This window comes from Eptatretus burgeri, chromosome 16, assembly GCF_056783735.1.
Source record: "Eptatretus burgeri isolate ZD-2024b chromosome 16, Ebu_testis_v1, whole genome shotgun sequence".
In the NCBI taxonomy this organism is placed as follows: Eukaryota; Metazoa; Chordata; class Myxini; order Myxiniformes; family Myxinidae; genus Eptatretus; species Eptatretus burgeri.
This window is the reverse complement of record NC_140976.1, coordinates 38,737,270-38,761,536: the sequence shown is the minus strand read 5'-3', so window position 1 is coordinate 38,761,536 and position 24,267 is coordinate 38,737,270. Positions and strand designations below refer to the sequence as shown.

Genomic DNA, 24,267 nt, shown 5'->3' with positions numbered 1-24,267 from the left:
TTCGAGTTACGTGGCCGTCGGCACGCCGGCGGGCGCGAATCCGTAACAATATATATATATATATATATATATATATATATATATATATATATATATATATATATATATATATATATATATATATATATATATATATATATATATATATATATATACACACACACACACACATGGCGTGCGCCTGTAATCCGGCTACTCGGAGGCTTGGGTTGGAGGATCGCTTGAGGACGGGAGCTCTGCACTGGGCCACGCTATGAGCGGGTGTAGGGCAGCCTGGAATCATGGTGAAACCCAATCCTTATCCCTGTGTCGTAAGAGGCGACCAGGGTTGCATCAGGAAGGGCATCCGGCGTAAAACCTATGCCAAATCAGTATGCGGATCATAACGGATGATCCGCTGTGGCGACCCCTAACGGGAGCAGCCGAAAGACGAACAACAACACTATATATATGTGTGTATATATATATATATATATATATATATATATATATATATATATATATATATATATATATATATATACACACACATTCTCATGTGTGCTAATGGTTTTTAAAGTTAATATAGGTCAGAATTCGCAAGTGATGTGATGCGGGCATTGATTGGTTGTCCAGCTTTGCCCACCCCCACCTTTGCATATTATAAGGGGATTTTGAGGTTATTGTCATCAATCTTGAGAGAGGTTGGTGGATGCACTGGCTTGTCACATGTTGTTAACCGAAATGTTGAGCGTTTGTTTCTTCAACTAAAGCAGGGGTTCTTAACCTTTTTGATGATTCCAGACCCCCAATGGATTGCCCAACATGGTCCCATACTCCCTTCGCTTGACTGTCGAAATCATCATCACCACCAGTCCTATTAGTTGACAGTATGAATTCCAAAGATGTCAATAGCTTGAATTTATTTTAGATATGGATAGCTTGGAATAGAACATGAAAGGTAATCATAAGCATTTATCATGTATATATTTATAAAAAATAACCGAGAAATTACAAATATACAAACAGCTGCAAGTATTTTACAATATAACTTTGATTCACCTATTTCAGATTATAAATCAGCAACTTTACTTCTTGTAGTTGAGTTTTATTACACAAAAGAAATAAACAAACTTGAATGTGCAAGTTTTTCAATATCTCGACTACATAACACACACTCTTACTAATCTAGTGAGATATTTGATGTTGTTTTTGTGCAATCAAAATATGGAATTGGGGTACAGTTACTGACAATGCTACTCACATGTCATCTGATGCATCAAGTCGATTTCTCCACTTTGATTTCATATTTAATAATGTAGAGAATCCTGTTTCACAAAGGTACATAGTTGTGAAGGGAACCAAAACATTCATTGCCCTCATAGCCAAGTTTGGATAAGCTGCGATTTGCTCACACCAAAACTGCTTGACATCCATCCCAGCCCTTTCAAAATCAGCTTTCTTTCTTGGGTCTTCTTGGAAGTCAATGAAATCATTCTTTGCTGAATCGTTGTCACTCAATCTCGATATATCAAACAAGAAAGGGTTTTGGATCCAAACAGATTCGATGCTAAGATTATCAATATCTGAGAAGTAACCTTCAAAATTTGTACATAGGACTTCCAAATGGTTCTTGACTTCTTAAAGTATTTCTACAGGCAATGATTTACCATCTCCAATAAGAATATTGTCAAGGATTGGAAAGTTTGCCAGGTTTCCGCTTTCAACACGTCGACTCCAAATAGGTAATTTCTTTGTAAATGCGACAACTTTTCCCCTGGCTTGAATAATGTCCACATCCCTTCCTTGCATTGACATGTTCAATTCATTGAGGGGACTAAAAAATATCAGCCATATATCCCAGGCTAACAATAAAATGTTCATCTTCAAAATGATTTGCAAGGGGGATTGTTGATGCTTGAGGAATTCGAAAATTTCATCCCAAATTTCATGGGCACCTGACTTAATTGCTTCACGGCATCCTCTCACAGCACGATTTTCGCCATTTCCAGTGCACAGGGCTTCACTCGGGTCTCTCCAATCGTGTGGGGCTTATTTTCTTTGGCAAGCATGTACGAAACTTTGAAGGAGGCTTCCAGAAGAGGTTTCCCAGGAGCAGCAAACCCATATGATGAAAGAGTTGCTTTCTGATCATAACGAACTCTTTTCAACTTAAAAGAATCAATTGATGTGCCAACATGATTACTGTGCTTGCTTTCGAGATGTTCTCTCGGTCCTGATGGCTTCAAATTTCCATTGCTCATTAACAAATTGTACATAGGATTTGTACATAGGATTACATTAACAAATTGTACAATATGCATTGGGGTCTTTCAGTTCCATCTCATTCTGTCATACAGGTGAAGCCAAAACCAACATATGAATCATTCCACTTCCATTTTTTGACAGACATTTTCCAACAAATCTGTGAAAGAAAAATACAAAAACTGTTAAACGCATACCGGTAATGAAAATTCAAATAACACATAATTTTTTTTTATGGAAGAACAGTATCTGAGAAATATTATTTTAAAAAATAATATTAATAATAAGTAATACATTTGTGTCATTCCTAAAACAGTTAATTGGTACCAAAAATAGCGTCGAGTAGACCAGAGAGGCAGATCACGCGCTCGAGCAGACGGAGAACCAGACTACTCGCTCGAGCAGACGGGGCGCAATTATTCGTTCTTCTTTCTTGCATGTCCTCCTTCTCGGGCGCGGTCCTGCTCATGCGTGGCCTGCTCTCATTGGGCGGACCGCGTGTCGCGGCTCCACCTTCTTGCAAAGGACCGCCCCGGCTCTGATCCGCTCGTAGCCCATTGGCCGCAAAATGACGCATTCTCTCATTTGGGGTCAGGCCAGAACAGAACGAAATTCTGGTCAGGCCAGAACATTTGGGGTCAGGCCAGCTCATTCGTGAGCGCGCGAACAGCTCAGACAATTCCTCGAGCAGTGTTGTTGGCATTGTCATAAGTGTAAAAATCCAATCTATAAAATAACTTCGCAGCGCATGTACACGTAATTCCCATTAGTATATTAAATATGTACGAATATTCAGAGATCGAGTCCCATACCCCCAGCATTTAGTTCCCATGCCCCCAAGGGGTATGGATACCCCCGGTTAAGAACCACTGAGCTAAAGGTTAGAGAACTCACTATGGATTATTTGATTGATATACAGTGTGTGTGTGTGTGTGTGTGTGTGTGTGTGTGTGTGTGTGTGTGTGTGTGTGTGTGTGTGTGTGTGTGTGTGTGTGTGTGTGTGTGTGTGTGTGTGTGTGTGTGTGTACACACACATGCAACCGGGCGTAGTGGCGTGCGCCTGTAATCTGGCTACTCGGAGGCTTGGGTTGGAGGATTGCTTGAGGACTGGTGCTCTGCGCTGGGCCGCGCTATGAGAGGGTGTAGGGCAGCCCGGAATCATGGCAAAACCCAATCCTTATCCCTGTGTCGTAAGAGGCGACCAGGGTTGCGTCAGGAAGGGCATCCGGCGTAAAACCTATGCCAAATCATGATGCGGATCATAACGGATGATCCGCTGTGGCGACCCCTAACGGGAGCAGCCGAAAGACGAACAACAACAACAACAACAACAACATACATACACACGCATACATTGTCACATGGATCTGAAGTGATGTGCTTTGCGAATGGCCGAATTTGAGGGGATCATGTTTGAGTGGGAAACGTGGCTACCCCTCCCCATTCGGAATCCAAATTCCACTGGTCCCTTTAAATGAACACTCAACAAATTATATCTCCCTCAGGGATTGACCAGACTGGGCCAAGGGGGTTTAGGTGGACGTGCATGCAAGATAATGGCGGGTTGTCAGGAGTAACAGTTTATTGAAAGGGGACCCAGGATGACAAAAATGGAGAATCCCAAGACAAAAGGCAGACTCTAACATTGATAACAAAGATAAATAACTAAAGGCACTTTATACAAAGAACCGATGGTGCCACTCGCACTTATCCACTCATGCACAAAGGGGAGAAACCAGACAAGGTCTTGATGGATACTGGCAGGTAGGTCTCCAAAACTAAGCACGGTGAAGGACTGCAAGATGACCCAGGTCAGCTTTGGCGTCCGTGAAGTCTGGCTCGCTCTGCATTGATGCAACCGGGGGCGGGGGGGAGGAGGAGGAGGAGGAGGAGGAGGAGGAGGAGGAGGAGGAGGAGGAGGAGGAGGAGGAGGAGGAGGAGGAGGAGGGGTGGGTGGGTGATCGGTGATCGGCCCAAACACATACCAAGACCCATCCAAATGCATGCTTCTCCGACCTTGTCTGGTTGCGTTGTCCGGTTTTATAGAGAGAACACTTACGAATTGCACTTTTCTTTCTCATTCCCATTTCAACTATAACCGGCCTTCACGACATACATGAGAAAAAGCCAACTTCACTTAAACACGTCCTTAGAAAAAATGTTCCAACCGAAGCGAACACACAGACCACGCTTGCATGGTATACTCGCTAATTTTTTCCTCCTCCAGCGTAACATATTGTTGCGGTTCTGCGAAACCGCATGCCTCAAAGGCAACTGCACCCAACATACAGTGATCCCCAGACAGTTATTTCGTTAGTATTCATGCAGTCAGACCTTCCCCTCATGTCTAATGGCTTAATGGGCCGAAGTGTGTTGCATGGGTCTTATACCTACGTCTAATTATATCTACATCTTCTTTTCAACCCTGATTTACATCCAACCCTTTCCTTCAATTCATGACACAATGCGAAGCAGGCACAAATGCACGATAACGGACAGGCGCGCAGCCGCAGTCCTGTGATAATCACCACCGCACTGTACGGGACACGCATGGCGCACTTCTTCATTCGGGTCTGCGTGCTGATTTACAACGCCGTCTCACCATTAACCTTCGCTCGCCACCTCGGCCATCAATATCTCCACCAAATGGGAGAGGACATCCCGCTCCTCCTCACATCTCCGCCTCTGCAGTCTCCACCAAGCAGAGGTGTGCTGCACGACCCAGACCGCTCTGGCTGCGTGGTGTGCGGACGGAACAAGCGCATTGACCAGCGCTAACCGCAGAGTGCTGGGGGTTGCCCTAAGAGGAATGCTGGACCAACGCGACCCTCGGCCAATCGCCAGAACACGGCCAGGGAGTTCGGTGCAAGGTGATTAATGTCGTGGTGTTTGGTGCAAGTCAAATCCGCAGTTCAGCCTTGTCGCGCCGGATGTGCAAATGGGACCACTTCTGGCTGTATGAGCCTGGCAGCGCGAGGCCGGGCTCAATCGGAGTGCACAATTCGGATGCCGATGCATCGCTTCGGGTCGTCACCCCATCCTACACCACGGGGCTTATAAAAGGCGGATCACGTCCGCCCTCTCTCTCGACCTCTGCATTCGCCTGCTGGCTCCATCCACTCTGCCCGCCTTATTTGCCTGCTGCTCCGCCTGCCGCGCCTACCACTCTGCTCACTCCACCCGCATTGCTCGCCTGCTGACTCCTGTCTCGCCTGCTGGCATCCACCCACTCCACCTGCCTTACTCGCCTGCTGACTCCGCTTGCCTCGCCTCCTCCTTGCCTGCCTGCTCCGCACACTCTCTTGACCGGTGCATGCGTTTTCACGAGCCTCGGCACAATAATTAGCAGGAGACAATGCGCCGACTCTCAAGGTGGGATCGCTCATTGGTGCGTCCCCAAAGTGTACTGAGTAGCGTGGTCGGCTGACCGTGCAACGCGGTGCGAGGCCGTTAGCCCTCATCTCCTCCTTCCTTCTGATTATCTCATCTTCATTGTGTGTGTGTGTGTGTGTGTGTGTGTGTGTGTGTGTGTGTGTGTGTGTGTGTGTGTGTGTGTGTGTGTGTGTGTGCCTGTCCCAGCTTAAGTTAAGAGTGTGGAAGATATCACGGAATACGTCTACTGTGTCCGCTTTTGTAAGTTGCTTGCCTTTTGTCACATCCCACGAATTCCTTGCTATCCTGTTGTAAATAATAATAAACCCCATTGACTGTGCCACATTCTTTTCCTCACCCGATTGTTAATAAATGCTTATATAGAATACATAAGCCGTACCCTAGCCGAGCTGGGACGTTATCTCCCAACGATCTGTTCTTCTCGCTGGTACGTACCTTCGCAGTTACGCTCGGCTGCATCTGATCTGGTACGGTGACCCGGTTTGTACAAGGCATACCGAGGGCGTGTCTCCCGGTAATTAGGTCATGTGACTATTTTAGGTAACCGGGTAACATTAAACGGAGGACCCTAAGTCACGTGGTTGAGTTATTGGCGTTCACGGTCGATTAGTGACCCGCCGCATCACGGAGTTATCCGTATGCAACAGCCTGCGATTCCGGAAAGTTTGGTGGGAACCCAAGGTAGCCTTACCCCCCCCCCCCACCCCCTCTCGTGGTCTTCTCGCCCCCGACTCTGGGTCCGCAACAATATATACGTGTGTGTACTCTTATGGTATGCTTACACATTGTAAGCAATAACAAACTGTGCTTCCACATTGTCTTGGGTTGCTCACCTGCATTTGATTTATTTTCAATAATTTATTTTCTTTTCTTTGTTTTTACGGACGGACGGACATTTATTTATATTTTTACATTTGCGGACACATTCTGAGGGTTCTGTGACCCCCCCCCCCCCCAAGATCCCACCCAAGAGGTTATTGGCTTCGATTTCCAGCATGTGAAATTTCAGCTTTCTATGTCACCCGGAAGGTCCCGAACATTAATATCAGTCAGTGAATGGTTAATGCAGATATATTTCAAAGTAAAGACCTTCTGACCCGATTGATGCCATGCTAAACCGGCAAACATGTCTACGTCTTGCTTTTATTCATTTATTTATTTCAACCTGACTATTAAATGCATAATGGGTCAATTTGTCAGAAGTCTTATAGCTTCTCAAGTCTCATAGCTGCAATTAAAATTGTCATTTATATCAGCTGTTGCGTTTCATAAGCAGCAAATGCCATCTCTTTATTAAAGTGTTTGCAAAAAGGATGGGATTTGTATGAATTCCTTTTCACATAATCTTCCATACCCTTTTCCTTGCCCCCCCATCCCCCACCCCAACCGCCCACCCTAATATTTATCTCCTCACCTCTCCGTAACTTACTTACCCTTACTTTGCTCTCCAATCCTCTTGCATTTCTCAATTATAATTTCATTAATTTAGCCTCCCACCCCCTTTCCTCATGTATGTATCCACGAGAAGTCTATAATAAATGGAAGTTATGCGGCTGTGGCGGTGTCAGCAATAATCACTTGTTGATTGGTCACGGCACTGATCGATATGGTGTGCCTGTTTTTCTCAGCATCGTTGTTCATGTCTATTGTTATCACGTCTTATCTGCCTCAGCAAACAGTGGTCCATCTTGGTGGTGTGGCAAATTACACTTTCCTCACTTCGTGTTTCCTCACCTCACAGCGGTGATTGCATTTTTGGTGATTATGCTGTGGCATCTTTATCTCTCACGTTCCTCAGCTCAACTCATCCTGGTGATTACTACATTCATCATGGTGCTGTCTTTAACAATTTTGTTTCTTTGACTCCCTGGACACAAAGCCGCCATCCATGTTCGGTGGACCGATAGGGTTACTCCCATCCGTACGTTGAGGGTTCCTGCTCGTATTATACAAGAATGCTCCCTTGTACAGTGGGGAGAACAAGTATTTGATACACTGCCGATTTTGCAGGTTTTCCCACTTACAAAGCATGTAGAGGTCTGTAATTTTTATCATAGGTTCACTTTTACTGTGAAAGACGGAATCTAAAACAAAAATCCTGAAAATCACATTGTATGATTTTAAAATAATTAATTTGCATTTTATTGCATGAAATAAGTATTTGATACATCAGAAAAACAGAACTTAATATTTGGTACAGAAACCTTTGTTTGCAATTACAGAGATCAGACATTTCCTGTAGTTTTTACCAGGTTTGCACAGACTGCAGCAGGGATTTTGGCCGACTCCTTCATACAGATCTTCTCCAGATCCTTCAGGTTTCGGGGCTGTCGCTGGGCAACACAGACTTTCAGCTCCCTCCAAAGATTTTCTATTGGGTTCAGGTCTGGAGACTGGCAAGGCCACTCCAGGACCTTGATGCTTCTTATGGAGCCACTCCTTAGTTGCCCTGGCTGTGTGTTTCGGGTCGTTGTCATGCTGGAAGACCCAGCCACGCCCCATCTTCAAAGCTCTTGTTGAGGGAAGGAGGTTGTTGGCCAAGATCTCGCGATACATGGCCCCATCCATCCTCCCCTCAATACGGTGCAGTCGTCCTGTCCCCTTTGCAGAAAAGCATCCCTAAAGAATGATGTTGCCACCTCCATGATTCACGGTTGGGATGGTGTTCTTGGGGTTGTGCTCATCCTTCTTCTTCCTCCAAACACGGCGAGTGGAGTTTAAACCAAAAAGCTCTATTTTGGTCTCATCAGACCACATGACCTTCTCCCATTCCTCCTCTGGATCATCCAGATGGTCATTGGCAAACTTCAGACGAGCCTGAACATGCGCTGGCTTGAGCAGAGGGACCTTGCGTGCGCTGCAGGATTTTAATCCATGACGGCGTAGTGTGTTACTTATGGTTTTCTTTGATACTGTCGTCCCAGCTCTCTTCAGGTCATTGACCAGGTCCTGCCGTGTAGTTCTGGGCTGATCCCTCACCTTTCTCATGATAATTGAGGCTCCACGAGGTGAGATCTTGCATGGAGCCCCAGACCGAGGGAGATTGACTGTTATCTTGAACTTCGTCCATTTTCTAATAATTGCGCCAACAGTTGTTGCCTTCTCACCAAGCTGCTTGCCTATTGTCATATCGCCCATCCCAGGCTTGTGCAAGTCTACAATTTTGTCCCTGATGTCCTTAGACAGCTATCTGCTCTTGCCCATTGTGGAGAGGTTGGAGTCTGATTGATTGAGTGTGGACAGCTGTCTTTTATGCAGATAACGAGTGCAAACAGGTGCAGTTAATACAGGTAATGAGTGGAGAATGGGAGGGCTTCTTAAAGACAAAACTAACAGGTCTGTGAGAGCCAGAATTCTTACTGGTTGGTTGGTGATCAAATACTTATTTCATGCAATAAAATGCAAATTAATTATTTAAAAATCATACAATGTGATTTACAGGATTTTTGTTTTAGATTCTGTCTTTCACAGTTGAAGTGTACCTATGATAAAAATTACAGACCTCTACGTGCTTTGTAAGTGGGAAAACCTGCAAAATCGGCAGTGTATCAAATACTTGTTCTCCCCACTGTATACCATTTCTCATGCTTCGTTGAAATTTCATGGCAATTATAAAAATGATTAATTTGAAGTATGGAGGATCACGTCGGGTTGTGGGTGGAGAAAATGAGGAATGAATGATAAGACACTATTTATTTCTGGTTAATTCCGATAACTTTTGGGAAGGGGATGCTTCGATGTTGTTACAGGTCTGGACTTCGAGTTTGACCACAAGGGGAAGCACTCAGATTCCTCTTGAACACGTTGTGCTGAAGCCGCCGGGCACAGATAACTACGCCTGCCAGCGGGTTGCTAAGCAACCACAAACGCCGATTGGTACTGTCAATCCTGGCAGGGTTACACGACTTTGTGTGGTACCGTTTCAGGTGGATTTGACCGTACCAAGCGAGTTTCGTGACCTCGATGCATACTTGCGTTAACTTACCGTATCAGGTGCAGCTAAGCAGAGTTGCAAAGTACGCACCGGCTAATAAGAGCAAATTGGTGGGGTAGAACTTCCTGGACAACCTTTGCGTGGACTACGCTGGATCATTGAAAGAAAAGACAGAACGAGCTGGGTACATTTATAATATAAACAATTTATTATTAAGGTGAGGAAAGGGCATGTGAACAATAAAGGGTTTTAATACACAGCAATTAAAAAAACAGGAAGAGCAAGGATTTTCGAGGTGCGGCAATAGAAATGCAAATATTTCGAAAAGAAGACTGCAGAGCTAACTTGATAAAAACTTCTGCAATCTTACACACACACACACACACACACACACACACACACACACACACACACACACACACACACACACACACACACACACACACACACACACACACACACACACACACTGGAATAGCTCGAAAGATGAGACAGTACGAGGTGTAAATGACCCCTACGTTACTTGGCGCAGCCAATGGACCAGCGTAAACCCAGTTGCTTAGGAGGGGGGGGGGTGGAAGAAAACTGGGGGTGTCAATGGTGCATGGGTGGGGAGGTGCAAATGAAGCACAGGCAGGGTGCAGAGAGGAAAAATGAAGAGGTGCGTCTCTGTAGCTTGCTCTTTTTAGCTCTGGTGCATCCGCAGTGGACGAGGCACAAGATGAGAGAGAGAACGTGAGTAAGTATGAATGCTAAAGTCTATGATTGGTCTGGCTTTCTGCCCACTCAGCGCTCTGCTCCATCTTTCTCCTTGCGATCAGGTCAGGACTCTCCTCGCCCAGTTCTCCGCACCCATAAGACTGTGTGACCTCTGCAGAAGACCTTGGCAAGGAGACTGTCGCGAAGCCTCTCAATTCATCCCTTCGCAACCATTTTCTCGACGCTGGGTGAAGGAGGAGCCAAAATTCGGATCAAAACGATCTGTAGGCATTCCCCAGCACTTTCATTGGTGCACAGATGCTTTTCCCAGAAGGAGCCACACCCCGCGAGGCCCTGAAGCCGAAAATAGCCTCATTCGCCCCTGAACTCAGCCATGCGATGGAGCTCCGAGATTAACATGCGGTGCGGGTTTTTGGAAGAGCTTTCTGGCCATGAACGTGCGCTGGGCACAAAATGAGGGTCTCGATTTTGTGGAGCATCAGGGCTATCCAGATGATGTTGAATGAACCCCAGCGGAAACTTGTGCTTTGAGCTACATGCCAATATGTTCCGAATTCAAGCATCCACTATGGTGGATAATGTTCATGGTTCCCCAATATCCTCAAAGGATAGTGGTGAGTGTCCAGGGTGCCAACTTTCATAGTGCTTGTGGTGTTTTGGGTGAGGAGGTTGTAGCGGTTATGAAGAATCGCTTAAAAAAATTATCAGATCCGGATCCAGATCTTCACCAAAATCTAATAAGTTCGTCCTTGTCACACACCCAACCTGTCCACAAAATCCGTCCACAACTTTTTGAGATATCCTGTACACACAGACAAACAAACAAACAGACAGAAAATGGTGAAAACATAACCTCCTCCACCTTCGGTGGTGAAGGTAACTAACATAATGCTTTCAGACTTTGCGTAATATAAGCATGATGGATTAGGACTTGTGAATAGGTCACGTGGCTGTGTTATGATGCCTTTTGAGCTCAGTTTATCTATCTATAATAATAAATGTCAGTGAGTGCATCAGTCAGTTAGTCGGGCAGTGTGTGTGTCCTCCATAACTCGAAAACCATGAAACCTTGCGGGCCCCAAACTTTGCATGCATGATAAGTGAACAACAAGGGAGTCCATCCATCCATTGGGACCATACTCTGTGCAGAGCGTTGGTGCTGCCTAAGCAGTGTCCTTGGCTATCGGGCACAATCCTGGACAGGTCACCACTCCGCCACAGGATACTAGCAAGCTGGCACTCATTTTGCCGACCTCAGAAGGATAACAGGCAGAGTCAATCCCACCTGGTATTCAACAGTCAAGTGGGATTTGAACTCAGGATCCTAGGATCCAAAGGCCACCTCACAAGGGAGTGCATCCATGAAAACTGGGTATTTAGGTAAATGTGAACTCCCCTTTTGAAGATAATTAACGGATTACCTTCAAGAAAAGCTTATCCTTGGTCAGCCAAACTTCAGCTCGCAGAGGTCTTGGCCACCATTTTGATTCGGCCTACTAAAAATTCCTTGCTTTAGAACACGTCGTAATGGTTTCTGTAGGAAAGAGAGCTTCATACCTATGAATCACTGTATACTTCGCTGATCTTCATACCTATTCGTGAACCAATGTTCCTTATCCACCAATGTTTGTAAGCCATGGTTAGTCGCAAGCGGTGTAATATTAATTTTTTTATTATTTTTTTTTAAATTCACAGCTGACGTTGTTTTTGAAAATAAAATTACAAATTTACATTTAAGACGGTGTTAAGGTCATAAGTTAAACAAAATATTCTTAAACCGTTTGGTTGGAGTGCTGAAGCCACTCTGTGAGCACTCCACAAGCTGATTGGTTTGAACTATATTTTCACGAAAAAAATAAGTGACCACTATATTCGTTATTGTGTGTCTGTCTGTTGGGTCGTTGATCCAGTCGAAGAAAAAAAATTTTTTGAAATTTGTTCTCCCCTTATTATCAGTTTTTCCGTCTATGTTGGGTAGTCGAACTAGTCGAAAAAAAACAAAAAACAAAAAAAAACAAACTTTTTTTCTTGAGATTTGTTCTACCCTTATTATATCAGTATTTAAAATGGTGATTTCAGTTAATACAATGGCGATTTCGATGAAACTTGGTTGGTAGGTTCATACCATGACCAAGTTGTGTGCAAATGAGAACTGTTGCTATGTACACCACCGTTGCCGAGCAACGGGACTTTGAAATTTTTGAAAAATCATAAAAAATAAATTTCAAAAATCGGGCCCCAATCGACTGTGGGTAGTACATTCAGCCATATTGTCAAAAATTTCCAGGCGGATCCTATGAAAACTGTCGGAGAAGATAGACTTTGAATGAACATCTTCTCTTCGCCATGTTCCCCGTCCCATCCCCATCCCTCTCCCTTCCACAGTTCACCTAATGTGTCCGTTCCCCACTGTTTTGTCCCTTCCACTCCCGCCCCTCTTGTCTCATGCCTCCTTGCTGTGAGTTGTGTGTTAGCTCTCATACGAGCCTCGACCAAAGTATACAAAAAAAAAAAGAACCCTGGTCGGAAAAAAAAAAAAAAAAAAAAAAACGAAGTTCATTATATCTCAGAGACTATGAGTCAGATATACATGAAACTGATATGGGAGGTTCATGGTTTGTCCAAGTTATGTGTGAGAAAGAACTGTTGCTATGGACCCCTCCGTTGCCTAGCACCGGCCGAAAAACCTCTAAATGTGGGGGTATTTTCACGAAAAAACAATCTGCAGCATTAACCCTTGAAGCTAGAATCATGAATTTTATTGTGCTTAATCCTCAGGTCATTCCCCATCGAACGGGCCCATTGCGTCAGGTTCTATTGGGTAGTCGACTACCCATGTCCGCCTACCGGCTTTCTGTCTGTCTGCCTGTCCTGAGCATAGCTCAGTGGGTTTTGATCCGATCCTGACAAAATTTTGGTGGGAGGTTTATATCATGATCTAGTTGTGTTTTCCTGAAAATGGGCGTGGTGCGCCCATTATGGGCGGAGCCACGCCCAAAAAAACATGTGTTTTTAGGGGGTAGCCAATTTCAATTTGCATCTTCTCCGAGGGAGTTTGTCGAATCTGACGGGTTTCGGTATTTGGTTAGCTCAATGGCACCTGCATAGCCCCACGGAGCTCGATTTTTTTTTTTTTTTTTTTTTTAATTTTTTTTTAAATTTTCCTCCAAAGGTCAAGGTCACAAGGTCACGAATTTTGACATAAAAAAATTTTCTTCTCTGAGGGGTTTGTCGAATCTGGCAGGGATTTCGGTATTTGGTAAACCCAATGGCACCTGCATATCCCCACAGAGCTCGATTTTTCATTTTTGTCCCAAGGTCAAGGCCACAAGGTCACGAACTTAGAAAATTGCGAATTGTGTTTTTAGGGGGTAGCCAATTTCAATTTGCATCTTCTCCTAGGGGGTTTGTCGAATCTGGCAGGGGTTTCGGTATTTGGTGAGCTCAATGGCACCTGCATAGCCCCACGGAGCTCGGTTTTTTTTTTTTTTTTTTTTTTTTTTTTTTTCATTTTCGTCACAAGGTCACGAACTTAAATTTCGAATTTTGACATAAAAATCATACAACCGCCCAACTTTGAGAGCGAGGATGACAATATTTTTTATGCATAATCTTAAGGTCATTCCCCACCTAAAGTCTTGAAACCATTTTGCTCTATCTCGAACACCTTGCCCGTGGCGCCCCCTTCAAGTTTGTTTTTACACTGATTTCATCAAAGTATGGATAATCCGATGAGTGTGAAATGCCATATAGCCTATATAATGTTATATTGTTCCTGGAATGTTCCAGAAGAAGTTTTGCACCAAAGGTCATAATCCTTGACCTTTGACCTTTAAAGGTCAAATTTTCAAAGTTGTGGGAATCGATCCGGGTTTTCGACCTTCTTCGACGAACTAACTCCAATAAGCTATAGCACGTATCCCGTTTCCTTATTTTAATGTCCACAACATTGTTTTGTGACCTTTAAAGAATATGCAAAGGTCAAATTTTTAAAGATGTTGAACGAAACCGGGTTTTTGACATTTTGCAGCTAATAACCTGTCACTCCTACCACATCATGTTGATCATTTTTATAACTTGGTCAAACATTATCACATTGTCTCATCCTTGACTTCTGAAACAATCTTCATCGTCAAATACCGCTCGTGAACAATCGTCGTCTTCAGACTTGTCTGTTTTTAAAATTCCCTCGATTATGACAAGGCAAGGAGGATGTGATCTGTGATTTATACAGACAGATTTTTTTTACTATATTGCGTCTATTTCAAAGTATTAATGGGGCTGGGATCGGCGTGTGGCTGCCGACCGAAATTTTTTTTTCGGCCATTTGAACCAGAAGCATTCCCGACTGCAATGCAGTTCTGACATTTTTAAAAGAGAGTAGGAAATCCATATAATATTTATAGATGACCTGAAGGCTCCTTTGTTCACCACTGTTATGTCTGGGCGTATTGCATATATAGTGCCTCCTGGCGCTGAAAACGCCATAAAACTTAAGAAGATCCCTCCTTCATATTCAGCGAAGTGACTTGTGGAATTTGCTAGTGACGGGTGGTATTTTGATACCTGTGGTGTGGACCCATGATGTTCACACATGCCCTTTTACCAGACGGCAGTGCCGAGTGAGCGACGTGGGAAGGTGAAGTGAACGATGACGTATTACTTGTACAGTTCAGTCACGTGTGCCACCCTGCGCTATATTTGTGTTGATTCACGGCAAAAAAAGGAGAAAAACAAAAGTGTGTGTGTGTGTGTGTGTTTTGGTGGTTATCTCCATTTGTGGGTTTCAAGAGGAGGAACGGACTCTGTGTCCATCACCGCTTCGGTAAGGGATCAGGGTTCATGGACCAAGCTGTTGAATTTTTGTTGTTCTCTGTGTGTGCGTGCGCACGTTCATTCATTCGTTCGTTCATTCAGTCACCTACGCTACAGTATGTAGTTCACTCTACACGGACTGTCACTCTGCTAAACACAACAAAAAATTCATCCCATTCTCCTTTGTAATAACTGGTCACTGCATCTGCACCGTGGTGTGCGGCCACTGTAGTGTCATCTGGTGTGATTTATTTTTAATTTATTTTACACAAGATTGCATTGTTCTCCCTTTTTGTGTGATCTGCTTTCATTTAGGATGTTATTGCATTTCATTTGGAGCTTTGAGCGATGTTATTTTTTATGTAAAAGCAAATTCGACATGTGTTTGTTTTGTGAGACTGCTCCTCTGAGCTCTTGCAGTTAATTGAGATGAAACTTTATAGGATCACTTCTTTTTTATTTTTTTTAAACCTTGGTACACTTTACGAGGGGGTTTTAAACAGTCATGCAGAGGTCATTTGGCCCATTATCATTCCTTTCCACCGTCATTTTCTCGCAATTAATAACTTATAAATACACAAGCCACCACCTGTTGTGGGGGTGGGGTTGGAGGAGGGACTTGGCATTGTTGGGCAATGCTGGGTACCTTTGCTAGTCTATAATTGTCTGTTGTGCTTGCATGGGTGGGTCTGTGGTCTTCTGGAGTTGTCTAGCTTGCCCAGAATCCACTCCTTCCCTTCAAAAAAAAAAATTATACAGGGTGGCCATAAAGTCTGGAAACATCAGCGAATATACATTACAAATGGTTTATTGACATTACATTGCAATTCATGATATGTTCAATGACATTACATGACATGTTAAATGTGTTGTCCCTCATGAGAAATGCACAGTTCAATGCGTTGTGCAAAATTGCAATGAACGTGGTGCATTTATGCAGCATTTCGATCAATCCCTGCACATGCATCCGTGATGCGTTGCCTCAGATGATTAGTGTCTGATTTTCACTGAATAAATGGGATGATGCGTTGAAGTGCTCTGCTATCATTCAAAATGACCAGCCCTTGCGTCCACCCAGCAGTATCACCTCAACGTGTTCGTCTTTTGTCAAGGACATCTTCAAACTAACAGAATGACATATTCTATGTTTCCAGACTTTATTTCCACCCTGTACATTAATTCAACAATTATACGTTAGTTACCACCACCGAAGGTGAAGAAGGTTATGTTTTCACCCCTTTTTTGTCTGTCTGTTTGTGTACAGGATATCTCAAAAAGTTGTGGACGGATTTGGACGAAACTTTGGATAGGTTCGGTGTGTGACGAGGACAAACTGATTAGATTTTGGTGAAGATAAGGATCCGACTGCTAGAATAAGAAAAAAAAGATTCCTCACCATTGAGAGATAGGGCTAAAAATGATATATAACACTATCTCAAAAAGTTGTGGACGGATTTGGACAAAACTTGGTGGACAGGTTGGGTGTGGCAAGGATGAAGTGATTTGATTTTGGTGAAGATCTGAATCCAGATTTGGATACGAAAATTATTTAATTTTAAAAGTGATTCTTCACCATTGAGAAGAGATAGGGCCAAAAACAATATAGTACTGGAAGCATGATATTTCAAAAATGTATTGGGCCCAATTTGTTCTTGTGGATCAGGCATTACGTGGTGGAATCATGCGCTCTACTGAGTGCCCTTCTAGTTGTTTCTGTAATTAACATTGTCTCAGTTCTTTGCACAGATTTATTTATTTTGTGGAAGTGTGCCCCACTGTTGTGGCACGATGTTATGATTGGAGGTTTGGATAAGAACAGCATGTGACCTGCAGAGTAAAGCTTTCTGGAAATGAAAGAACAATTCTGGGAATTGCCTTTTGGAAACCTGTTTTTGCATTTTGGTTATCTTTGGAGGTGGGGAGGCGGAAAGAGTGAAGGCCTGCTGTTGTGTTGGTTGACTGTTTTTATCTGTTGTTTTTTTTGTTTGTTTTTTTGTATTACTGTGAAACTTTCCACAAGCTTGGCATTTGGTTTGAGAATGGTCACGTTAAGATTGACGACTCGTACTTTTGTTTTGGCTCATCCTTGTTTTATTGTAGTCCTTGCAGCCTGTGTACAGAATGATTCTCTCCACGTTTAGAGAACACTATTGGTGCGGAGTTTGCGGGGGAAGGACCAGTGATTGTGTGTGCAATCTTTCGGAGGTGATCTTAAGCCAGCTGTCTTGCTTGTCTTCACTTGTTTACACTTTTACAATTTTTGATGTTCGATTCTCTCTGTTCGAACAGTGTATTGGTGCTGCCGAAGCAGTTTCATGGCTTGGGTTATACTGGGTGGTTTGCTATTGCCTTCCTAGCGTTTTGTCTGTGGTCTATTATTTCAAATTCTGAGTTCCAAGCAGGGAAGCAGCACTTACCCTTTTTTTTGTAAGCGCGGCTTGTGTTTTTGGGGGAAGTGATATATAATTGGGTTTAAAAAGGAAAAGTGCAACAAAGTAAGATGAAACTGGAATTTAATTGGTAATGAAAGAGTAAAAGAAAGAAAGAAACAAAAAAAAAACGAGCATTGTTGTGTGCACTTGATGTAAATTTTGAGGATTGATTCTGATCAGTTTTGCAGAAACTAAAAGGGAATGCAAAGGATTCGAGATTTACTTTTGTTGAGATACAGCGGAGGTTGACCTTGCAGCAGAGTATCCCCCAATGCATCTGTTTGGCTAGACTGTTTCCTGGGTCTTCCTGGAATGAAAGAACTTTGTGCAAAACCACCCCCGGAAGACATCACTTGAGTCACAAGAGGGTTATGACAGATGGAAACCACGTGTGTGTGATGTATGTGTATATATATATATATATATATATATATATATATATATATATATATATATATATATATATATATATATATATATATATATATATATATATATATATATATATATATATATATGTGTATATATATATATATATATATATATATATATATATATATATATATATATATATATATATATATATATATATATATATATATATATATATATATATATATATATATATATATATATATATGTGTATATATATATATATGTATATATGTATATATATATATATATATATATATATATATATATATATATATATATATATATATATATATATGTATATATGTATATATATATATATATGTATATATATGTGTATATATATATATATATATATATATATATATATATATATATATATATGTATATATATATATATATGTGTATATATATATATATATATATATATATATATATGTATATATATATATATGAAATGAATCACTGTTTCAGTAATGTAACAGTTGCAGAAGCCGTTATTACAAGATAGATGACATTAAGTTGAACCATATGCTGTGTATCGGAGGGCGGTGCATCTTTTTTTTTCTTTTTAAAAAAAAATTAATTTTTTTTTTTTAAGCTCTTAAAAAAAAATAATTAAGCACTGGTGTTTTAATTTTAATTTTTTTTCTTTTTTACACCAAACCAAGACTCATGAAACAGAAAAACGGCAATGGATGGTCATTGCAATGACTATGGCAGTGTAGCAGGTGGACTTTGGAGGGGTACATGACAGTATATAAGGCTGCAGATGCAAGGGAAAAGGTGTACAAATGATGGGAATCTTCGACCTCAAACATGTTAATAGAATCGATGATTGGATAAACGTGTGGAACCTTCTTGGGTCTCGACTAGAGAGAAACGAAGAGAGCTAGAAAAGGCTAGTGATGCAAGTCCAGTTGAAGACTGGCTGTAGAATTGTTGACATTGGGAAAGGAGCTGGCCCTGCATTTGTGTTCTTGCTCGGTTATGGCAATGATTATAATTTTGGTTTCTGTTGCATCGAGGAGTTAAATGGTGTGCAGGGTTTCTGGCTTACAATGGAGAGCAGTACTTTGTATGACAATTCCTTGCAGTCCATGAGAAGTTCAGTGGTGCTGAGAAAAGACCAGATCCAGCGGATTTGCCCATTCTTGCCAACTTTTTTGCACTTTGTTGGTTTGCACAATGAAAGCAATCCAAAGGTCTTATTAAAATTCTATCCAGTATTCATACAGTGTCTTCAGAAAGTATTCACACCCCTTGACTTTTGTCACATTTTGTGGTGTTACAGCCTGAATTTAAAATGGATTGAATAAAGACAAAAAATTGTCACAGATCTACACAAAATACCCCTTAATGACAAAGTGAAAACATGTTTTTAGAAATTTTTACAAATTAATTAAAAAGGAAAAGCTGAAATGTCTTGCGTCACAGTATTCAACCTGGCGAGTCAATACTTTGTAGAAGTGCCTTTTGGCAGTGATTACAGCTTTGAGTCTTCTTGGGTATGTCTGTATCAGCTTTGCACATCTACATTTTTGGATTCTCTCCCATTGTTCCTTGCAGATTTGCTCAAGCTCTGTCAAGTTGAATGGGGAGCGTCGGTGAGCAGCAATCTTCAAGTCTTTCCACAGATTCTCAATGGGATTCAAGTCTGGGCTTTGGCTGTGCCACTCAAGAACATTCACATTCTTGTTCCGAAGCCATTCAAGTGTTGATCTGGCTGTATGCTTGGGGTCATTGTCCGATTGGAACATCAATCTTTGCCACAGTCTGAGGTCTTTTTCACTCTGAAGGAGGTTCTCCTCAAGGATTTGCCTGTATTTGTCTCCATTCATTGTTCCCTCTACCCTTACAAGTCTCCCAGTCCCTGCCGCTGAAAAACATCCCCATAGCATGATGTTGCCACAACCATGCTTCACGGTTGGGATGGTTTTAGATGGGTGACGAGCTGTGCCCAGTTTCTGCCAGACGAAATGCTTTATATTCAAGCCAAAGAGTTCACTATTCATCTCATCATACCACAGAATCTTTTTCCTCCTGCTCTGTCTGTCTCGTGCCTTTTTGCAATCTCTCGGCATGCTGTTATGTGCCTTTTTTTTCTCTCAGGAGTGGCTTCCATATGGCCACTCTCCCATAAAGCCCAGATTTGTGAAGTGCTGCAGAGACTGTTGTCCTTCCGGCAGGTTCTCCCATCTCAGCGAAGGAACTCTGTTGTTCTCAGAGTGGTCATTGGGTTCTTGGTCACCTCCCTGACCAAGGTGCTTCTTGCCAAGTTGCTTAGTTTGGTCAGACAGCCAGCTTGAGGTAGAGTCTTGGTAGTTCCATATTCTTTCCATTTCCTAATGATGGAGCTCACTGTGCTCTTGGGAACTTTCAATACTCCAGAAATTGTTTTATACCTTTCCCAAGATCTATGCCTCCTCACAATTCTATCTGAGTTCTACCGACAGTTCCTTGGACTTCATGGTCGACTTTCTGCTCTGACATGCTTTGTCAACTGTAGGACCTTATATAGAAAGGTGTGTGTCTTTCTAAATCATGTGCAATCAATTGAATTGGCCACAGGTGGACTCCAATCAAGTTGTAGAGACATCTCAAGGATGATCAAAGGAAATTGGGTGCACCTGTGCTCAATTTGGAGTGTCATAGCAAAGGGGCTGAATACTTATTGATGCAAGACTTTTTTTTTTGTAAAAAATTTAAAAACATGTTTTCACTTTGTCATTATGGGATATTTTGTGTAGATCAGTGACAAAAAATTTAAATGAAATTCATTTTAAATTTCGGCTTAAACACAACAAAATGTGACGAAAGTCGAGTTGTGTGAATACTTTCTGAAGGCGCTGTAAGTGCTTTTTGTTGTTGTTGTTGAAACGTGTCCTTGGTTCATTGCTGAGTTAAGTCCTGGTCTTGAGGACCTTTTTTGACCTCTGTCTTGTTCAGTTTGATGAAAGTTCACGTTGGAGATTGGAACATCAGACAAAGTTGACTTATTCTGCACTCTGAACTCATTGGAATCGGATACTGAGATTGGAAGCTCTGGTAGCTCGATCACTACTAATTTGTGTGCTTTCTTGCATTCCTCTTCCATTTACCTGTTTCCCCTTATTGGGCAACTTTTTCTTTGTTCTTCATCGATCGTATTATTCTGGTTGTTTGACTTGTGATGTTATTGTACTTTTAAGAGTAATTGTCTCAACTGGGACATTAGAAGTCACTTTTAAGGGTAATGTGAATCAGATTTCCAATTGATTATTAAACGTTTTGCATACAATTGGGAGCTCCTCGAATTGACTTCCGCACACCTGTTCCCCCCCCCCCAACACCCATGAAACCTGATTGACTTTGAGCAGCCAGTAACACTGCCTCGGAAGTGATGCCAGTAACCATAAGAGTTCCTTTCTCTGCTTCTTAACAGGAAATGACCTTTTATGAAAGCGACCCTACCGAGAAGAGTTTTGACGTCATTGTGGCTGAATAAATCTGCTAGCATCACTTCCCAGCCATGTTTTATTTATTTTTTCCCTGCTCCCAGTTGGATTTTTGTTTGGTGGATTGGCAAATGGAGTGAATGATAGTGCCTTTTTTTTTTTTAGTAACTTAAATGTTCATCCCATGTTTGGTCACATGTTGACACACAAGCTTGTTTGTGTGCTCGTAGGCACGCTGAGATTGAGCTTGTGTAGCACGGTCAAGTATGAATTTAAATTTTTCAGCCGTCAATGATTCAAACTCGATATTTCCTTTGAAGTGTTAGAATTTATCTGAATTCATAAACATTTGATGATTGTTTTTACTTACGATTTAACAGGACAGTGTTGAACTAAAAGTTCATAATTGCTCTCATAGCTGAACACAGTAGCCGCCTTGCATTCTGGAAGCAAAGGTTGGGTGCATCGAGTGTGGGTTGGAGGTGATAGGTGTTGGAGGGGGTGGGATCAGAGAGTGGCAGAACAAATCAGAAAAACCTTGATTTCAATCTTTTGAAACTGAGCAAATGAGCTTTCTTGTTGATAACAATAATAATCCATGGGTTCTGTTGATTTCTTAAAGCTTTTAGTAACTTAAATGTTTATGGATTATTGGAAGGGGTGCAATGGGGATATGGTGGGGGTGGGAGGGGTAGGAGACTGAGACTGAGATGGAAAGAGGAAGATAAATCAACTAAAGTCATTAAATGGTAGTTGATTTTTCAAATGTATTGCAAAATTAAATGAAAGTCCAATTGTGCAAGTACATGTGATTAGGAAGTTTATGCTTTCCACAATCATGACGTAACCTAAAAATGTGTGTACATACATATACAAACCATCTGTGTCTTGCTCTTGCACCTGGAAGCAAATGATCAGAAAATGTGAAAGCAAAAGTCGTGTTTTTTGAAAGATTTCTCAACTGTGAATTTGCTGTGCATAAAACATGAATGCTTCCTGTGTGGTGGTGGTGGTGGTGGTGGTGGAAGCCCATTCCCATGTCAGATCATTGGGTGTTCCCGGCAATTCGTGAACATTTCTGTGGCTTTGAACCAATCCTGGAAAGGATGCCACTCCATCTCAGGATACGGGAATTTCTGTCTCTCGCAGCCATTGGAATTGAACCCACACCGGTAAAGGAAGTGTTTCAAGGCTTCACCAACTGCTTCACTTCTTGCAAGCTGTTCCTTCCCTGCTATGCTTGGTGTTTGCTTAATGGTTAGAGTGGTGGGCTTTGGATCTGAGCGTCCTGAGTTCAAATCCCTCTCAGCTGTTGAATTGATACCAGGTGGGGTTAACTCGACCGGTCATCCTTCTGAGGTCGGCAAAATGAGTGTCAGCATGCTGGTATACTGTGTCGGTGTGGCGACCCATCCAGAATTGTGCCTAATAGCCAAGGAGACTGCTTAAGCAGCACCAACGCTCTGCACAGAGTGTAGTCCCAATCTCTTCCTCTTCCTTCCCTGCTTGCATAGCCTGTGAATGTAACTTTTGTTTGGTGGATGTTCTTTTCACTTATTTATGCCTTCGCTGATGGTCACCGGAGGCATTATGTTTTCGGATTGTCCGTACGTCCTTCCATCTGTCCGTGCTAATTTTATTTGTTTTCTCTGCAACCGCTTATCCGATTGACACAATTTTCACCATAGGAGCGACTACTCATGTAGAATGTTTTAATGATAATGATGACTTCATAGGTTACATGGTCTGGCAGCCATATTGGATTGAACGAAAATCTTTAAAAAAAAAAAACTTTCTCTTGAACCGCTTCATCAATTGACATGTAACATCACAATTATGGTCCAGTAGTTATGGGGAATATCCAGTACTGATAGAAAGTCTCCATCCCCCCCCCCCTTTTCGTATAATGTTAAACCTTTTGTTGCCTTATAGCCTGGAGTTAAATTGCATTAAATCAGACTTTTTTTCCCCACCTTTATTTACACATCGTAACCCACAACTTCCACGTGAAAAACAAATTGTACAAATTTCAGAAAATTGATTAAAAATACAAAACTAGAATATCTTGGTTGGATAAGTGTCCACTCCCATTATAATAGCAATTGTAAATTAGCTCCGGTATAACCAGTCACCTTCAAAATCACGCACCATGTTAATTGGCCTCCACCTGTGTGAAATTGTAGTGATTGATTATTTATGATTATCAGCTGTTTCTGCAGGTTTCCTCTGCTGGGTAGTGCATTTCACAGCAAAGACTCAACCATGAGAACCAAGGAGCTCTGGGATAAAGTTGTGGAAAACCACAGATCAGGGGATGGGTATAAAAAGATTTCAAAGTCCTTGAATATCCCTTGCAGCACTGTCAAGACAATCATTAAGAAGTGGAAAGCGTATGGTACCACCAAGACCCTGCCTAGATCAGGCCGTCCCTCCAAACTGGATGACCAAGCAAGGATGAGACTGATCAGAAAGGTCACTGAGATGCCAATGGCAACTTTGAAAGAGCGACAGGCCTTCATGGAAAAGACTGGTCACTGTGTGCATGTGGCAACAATATCCCAAGCACTTCAAGTCTGGCTTGTATGGTACGTAGGGTGGCAAGAAGGAAGCCATTACTCCAAAAAGGCCATTTTGAGTCCCTTTTTCAGGTATGCAAAAAACCACTCTGGAGATTCTGAAGCCATGTGGCAAAATGGTGTGTGGTCTCACAAACCCAAAATGGAATTTTTTGGCCTAAATGCAAAACATTATGCTTGGCGCAAACCCAACACAGCACATCACCCAAAGAACACCATCCCTACTGTGAAGCATGGTGGTGGCAGCATTATGTTATGGGGATGTTTCTCATCACAGGGGTGCA

The 24,267-nt window shown here is 42.3% G+C and overlaps 1 protein-coding gene across 11 annotated transcripts in view; it reads left to right on the top strand.

Annotated features, from left to right (window-relative positions):
- Positions 1–24,267, top strand: part of LOC147010886 (uncharacterized) — a 122,270-nt gene that overhangs the window by 16,245 nt on the left and 81,758 nt on the right. The window contains exon 2 of one of the 11 annotated variants that reach the window (XM_085860154.1): positions 22,557–22,734. The exons of 8 other annotated variants lie outside the window; for them this stretch is intronic. Coding sequence is in view for 2 of the 3 variants with exons in the window: in XM_085860145.1 (XP_085716271.1) it covers positions 17,228–17,311 (84 nt within the window). In the remaining variant the exon portion in view is untranslated. Of the gene's footprint in view, positions 1–17,182; positions 17,312–22,556; positions 22,735–24,267 lie in introns of those variants that run through there. 2 more of the 11 variants (XM_085860145.1, XM_085860150.1) reach the window with 2 other exon arrangements.